The sequence below is a fragment of the Babylonia areolata genome, chromosome 32, assembly GCF_041734735.1.
Source record: "Babylonia areolata isolate BAREFJ2019XMU chromosome 32, ASM4173473v1, whole genome shotgun sequence".
Lineage (NCBI taxonomy): Eukaryota > Metazoa > Mollusca > Gastropoda > Neogastropoda > Buccinidae > Babylonia > Babylonia areolata.
Window position 1 is genome coordinate 20,547,810 of NC_134907.1, and position 6,126 is coordinate 20,553,935.

The following is a 6,126-nucleotide window of genomic DNA, read 5'->3' on the forward strand; positions in this document are numbered from 1 at the left end:
CACACACACACACACACACCCAGTCCACACCTATTCTATTCTCCACACACACACACCCAGTCCACACCTATTCTCCACACACACAACACACATTCTCCACACACACACACAACACACATTCTCCACACACAACACACATTCTCCACACACATTCTCCACACACAACACACATTCTCCACACACACACACAACACACATTCTCCACACACACACACACACCCAGTCCACACCTATTCTCCACACACACACACACCCAGTCCACACCTATTCTCCACACACACACAACCCAGTGCAGCCCCTCACCTCGGCCACATCATAGATGTAGATCCTGCCCAGGTCGTCAGCCACACCAATGTGGTGACCTGTCTGGTGCCAGCGACACTTGTTCAGCGCCACATTGGGGTCCACCACCACTGATGCCGTTGGTACCTGCACACACACACACACACTAAGTGGTGAATGTTGTCCTCAAACACACACAGAAATTTCTACTTCTGTACACACAATGTTGTCCTCAAACAAACACAGAAACTTCTACTCCTGTACACACACACACATGTACATGAAAACTCTCACATTACCTAAAGTCTCAAATGTGCTAACAGGCATGCGTGAACATAAAAACCTAACAAACTTTCCAGGTACAAATGCTGCTAAAATAAACACACACACACACACACAACAAAAACTGTCATGACCTGCATTACAATCAACCAGGTAAGAAATCCAAAACTACAACAACAAAAACACCGTGTGACATAACTGACCCATCTTCTGGTGAACCAGGTGAAAACACCACCTGACTGACACCAGGTCACACCACACCTGACAGTGACACCACACCTGACAGTGACTCCACACCTGACAGTGACACCAGGTCACACCACACCTGACAGTGACACCACACCTGACTGACACCAGGTCACACCACACCTGACAGTGACACCACACCTGACTGACACCAGGTCACACCACACCTGACAGTGACACCACACCTGACTGACACCAGGTCACTCCACACCTGACTGACACCACACCTGACAGTGACACCAGGTCACTCCACACCTGACAGTGACACCAGGTCACACCACACCTGACAGTGACACCAGGTCACACCACACCTGACAGTGACACCACACCTGACAGTGACACCACACCTGACAGTGACACCAGGTCACACCACACCTGACAGTGACACCACACCTGACAGTGACACCAGGTCACACCACACCTGACAGTGACACCAGGTCACACCACACCTGACAGTGACACCACACCTGACTGACACCAGGTCACACCACACCTGACAGTGACACCACACCTGACAGTGACACCAGGTCACACCACACCTGACAGTGACACCACACCTGACAGTGACACCAGGTCACACTACACCTGACAGTGACACCACACCTGACAGTGACACCAGGTCACACCACACCTGGCAGAGACACCACACCTGACAGTGACACCAGGTCACACCACACCTGGCAGAGACACCACACCTGACAGTGACACCACACCTGACAGTGACACCAGGTCACACCACACCTGACAGTGACACCACACCTGACAGTGACACCAGGTCACACCACACCTGACAGTGACACCACACCTGACAGTGACATCACACCTGACAGTGACACCAGGTCACACCACACCTGACAGTGACACCACACCTGACAGTGACATCACACCTGACAGTGACACCAGGTCACACCACACCTGACAGTGACACCACACCTGACAGTGACACCAGGTCACACCACACCTGACAGTGACACCAGGTCACACTACACCTGACAGTGACACCACACCTGACAGTGACACCAGGTCACACCACACCTGACAGTGACACCAGGTCACACCACACCTGACAGTGACACCACACCTGACAGTGACACCAGGTCACACTACACCTGACAGTGACACCACACCTGACAGTGACAACAGGTGACACCACACCTGCCAGGTGCCCTACTCACCTCTGTCTCGTGGTTGAGGTGCCAGAGGTCAAGGCGACCCATGATGTCGACACTGGTGAAGAGGGCAGGGTTGATGGGCGACCACTGCACGTCGCTCACGTAGTCACTGTTGTCCTCAAAGGAACACAAGAACTTCTGCTCCTGTTCACACACACACACACACACACACACACACACACACACAATGGCTTTGATGAATTAGAGGGCACAAAACTGCAGCAACAGACGGCTGAATAGACAGTTTCAGTTTCTCAAGGTGTCACTACATTCAGACAAATCTGTCACGCTACATCACATCTGCTAGACAGATGCCTGACAGCAGCATAACCCAACACGCTCGTCAGGCCTTGAGTGCATGCATACTTATATTTGCGGGATGCATAAAATATCTGAAGTTCAAACTGGTGGGGACGCATCAAACATTTGAAGTTCAAACCTTTTCAAACTGGTGGAGACGCATCAAACATTTGAAGTTCAAACCTTTTCAAACTGGTGGAGACGCATCAAACATTTGAAGTTCAAACTTTCTGAAACTGGTAATTTGCTGACCGACAGAGTGGCCTACCTTGATGTTCCACAGCTTGACCGTCCAATCAAAAGAGGCGGTGAGGAAGTAGGGGGAGAAATCGATCTGCCCGGCCACACGGTGAGTGTCGATGGCCGTGATGGGCCCCTGGTGGCCTTCGTAGGCCTCGCTGATGCCCGCTTTGCTGCCATACACACAGCAGATGGGCTGCCTCACTCATCACATACAGTGTGTATAATTATATACACATGCCTATAGTGGTGGTCAACTGCATGTAGTGATCACATACTGTGTCTAAATACACATGCATGTAGTGGTTAACTACATATAGTGATTACTGATCACATACTGTGTGTATTTCCACATGCATACAGTGATTAACTGCATGTAGTGATTACTGATCACAAACTTGGTATATATATACATGTTTATATTGATAAATGATGAAATGATCACAGATCACATACTGTGTCTATGTACACATATTTATAGTGATAAATAATGATGAAACGATCACTGATCACAAACTATGTCTACATACACATGCCTATAGTGATAAACGGAACAATCGCATATCACATACTGTGTCTATGTACACATGTTTGTCGCGATAAATGATGAAACTATCACAGATAACATACTGTGTTTTAAGTACACATGCCAAAAGTGATAAATGAAATGATCACAGATCATATACTGTATCTATATGCACAAAAAGAAATAGAACACACTCTCTCTCTCTCTAAAAAAAACCCCACATCAACTATGTCTGTGTGTCTACCATAATAACAAATTCAATTCGAAAGAATGTATAAAGAAAAAGAAAAAACAACAAAAAACAACACCCCCACCCCCCCACCCCCATTTCCCCCTCCCCTACCCACCCCAATCCACCCGCCCCAAAACCCCTCACCTCCCGTGGCGAGACGCGGAATACACCAGACACTCCTCTGATCCCACGATGAAGTTGTTGGCGTCCCCGGCCAGGAAGCTGAAGCAGGTGGCAGCCACAGCCTTGGACTGTTTGTGCTGCAGCTCCATGCTGTCCTGGGGGTGTGACAGCATGTCCAGGCTCCACGAACACAGCTTGCCGTCGTTGGACACCGAGATCAGGTTGTGGGCGTTTTGTGTGCCCACCACCGTTACACAGTACACCGGGTGCTGTCAGGGAGGGGACAGAGAGGTGTTTGGTTAGAACACAGCTTGCCGTTGTTGGACACAGAGATCAGGTTGTGGGCGTTTTGTGTGCCCACCACCGTTACACAGTACACCGGGTGCTGTCAGGGAGGGGACAGAGAGGTGTTTGGTTAGAACACAGAATATTTTATTCGTCATCTCCAGTAAAAGAATCAGAGTTAGATTTCTGTTTGGTTAGAACACAGCTTGTGTCGCTGGACACAGAGATCAGGTTGTGGGCGTTTTGTGTGCCCACTACCATTACACAGTACACTGGGTGCTGTCAGGGACGGGAAGACAGAGAGAGGAGTTAGATTTCTGTTTGGTTAGAACACAGAATATGTCGTTGGACACAGAGATCAGGTTGTGGGCGTTCTGTGAGCCCACCACCGTTACACAGTACACGGGGTGCTGTAAGGGACGGGAGGACAGAGAGATGTTTGGTTCGAACACAGAATATTTCATTTATCATCTCCAACGAGAGAAACAAAGTTAAATTTCTGTTTGGTTAGAACACAGAATATGTCACTGGACACAGAGATCAGGTTGTGGGCGTTCTGTGTGCCCACTACCGTTACACAGTACACCTGGTGCTGTCAGGGAAGGACATAGAGAGAGGAATTAGATTTCTGTTTGGTTAGAACACAGAATATTTTATTTATCGGGAAGGGACAGAGGGATGGAGTGAGTTAAATTTCTGTTTGGTTGGAATACAGAATACTTTATTTATTGTCTCCAATGAGAGAAACAGAGTTAGATTTATGTCTGGGTAGAACACAAAATACTTTGTTTATCATATCCAATAAGAGAACTGGAGTTTTGATTTCGGTTTGATCAGAACACAGAATACTTTGCTGATTATCTCCAATTATAGAAACAGAGTTGGACTTCAGAACACTTTGTGTAAGCTATAACACAACTCACAGTGTGAGCGGAGGCGGAGAGAGGGGTACGCTGCACCGGGGTGCGCTTGTTGACCCGGTTGTCCCACAAGACGATCTGCCCTGAGTACGTCCCACCCAGAACCAGGTTGGGGTGGAACTTGGCAAAGCAGCTGGACATGACTGGAGACTGCACACACACACACACACACACACACACACACACACACACACCATGTACACATGTGCATATGCACACACACACACACACATCATGCATACAAGTGCATATGCACACACACACACAAATCATGCACACATATGCATATGCACACACACACACACATCATGTACACATGTGCATATGCACACACACACACACACATCATGCACACATATGCATATGCACACACACACAATCATGCACACATATGCATATGCACACACACACACACACACATCATGTACACATGTGCATATGCACGCACACACACACACATCATGTACACATGTGCATGTGCACGCGCGCACACACACACACACACACATCATGCACACATGTGCATAGGCACACACACACACACACACAAACATCATGTACACATGTGAATATGCACACACACACACACACACAGACACACATCATGCACACATGTGCATATGCACACACACACCACACACTCATACACACACACACACACACACACACACAAGCACCACACACACACCACACATGCACACACCAGACACATACACACACACACACACAACTAAGCTAACATGTTCACATGCTCACACACACACACACACACACACACACAGTGTTTCAGTTTCTCAAAGAGGCATCACAGCATTCAGATGAATCCACATACGCTACACAACATCTGCAAGGCAGATGCCTGACCAGCAGCATAACCCAATGCATTCTCCAGGCCTTGAGTGCATGTGTATCTCAGTTTCAGTTTCAGTAGCTCACGGAGGCATCACTGCGTTCGGACAAATCCATATACGCTACACCACATCTGCCAAGCAGATGCCTGACCAGCAGCGTAACCCAACACGCTTGTGTATGTATTTTGTGTACCTATCAATGTGGATTTCTTCCACAGGCTTTTGACAGGGGACAACAATGATGTCACCATGGGGGGTCTTTTTTTTCAGTGCGCCAAGTGCGTGCTGCACACGGGACCTATCGTCTCATCTGAAGGACAAGACGCTCAGTTTGATCTTTCCAGTCAAACTTGGGAGACATGGCAAGACCAGACATCCAACCCAGACCCTCGAAGACACGGTGTTGGCAGATAAGCGTCTTAACCAATCTGCCACCTTGTTCCCAGAACTCATCGCTTTATTTATTTTAGTATTATTATCATTATTATCATTACTATTATTATTATTATTTATTCAGTTATTTATATATTTATTTATTTATTAATTTATTTTATTTTATTTTATTTTGTACGCTTATAGTTGACTCCATCAAGTTTTTGTGCCTTATACATATCATTATTAGTAGTAGTAGTTCTTTTTTTTTTATGTATTTTTCTTTTTTTCTTTT

The 6,126-nt window shown here is 47.1% G+C and overlaps 1 protein-coding gene across 4 annotated transcripts in view; it reads right to left on the reverse strand.

The window, feature by feature from the left end:
• The window catches only part of LOC143276679 (cytoplasmic dynein 1 intermediate chain 2-like), a 45,060-nt gene that overhangs the window by 4,321 nt on the left and 34,613 nt on the right, over positions 1–6,126 (reverse strand). For all 4 annotated transcript variants that reach the window (XM_076581314.1, XM_076581313.1, XM_076581311.1 and 1 more), the window contains 5 exons: positions 4,612–4,758; positions 3,425–3,672; positions 2,551–2,695; positions 1,986–2,126; positions 304–429 (listed from right to left, as the gene is read on the reverse strand). In XM_076581314.1, the coding sequence (XP_076437429.1) occupies positions 304–429; positions 1,986–2,126; positions 2,551–2,695; positions 3,425–3,672; positions 4,612–4,758 (807 nt within the window). The remainder of the gene's footprint in view (positions 1–303; positions 430–1,985; positions 2,127–2,550; positions 2,696–3,424; positions 3,673–4,611; positions 4,759–6,126) is intronic.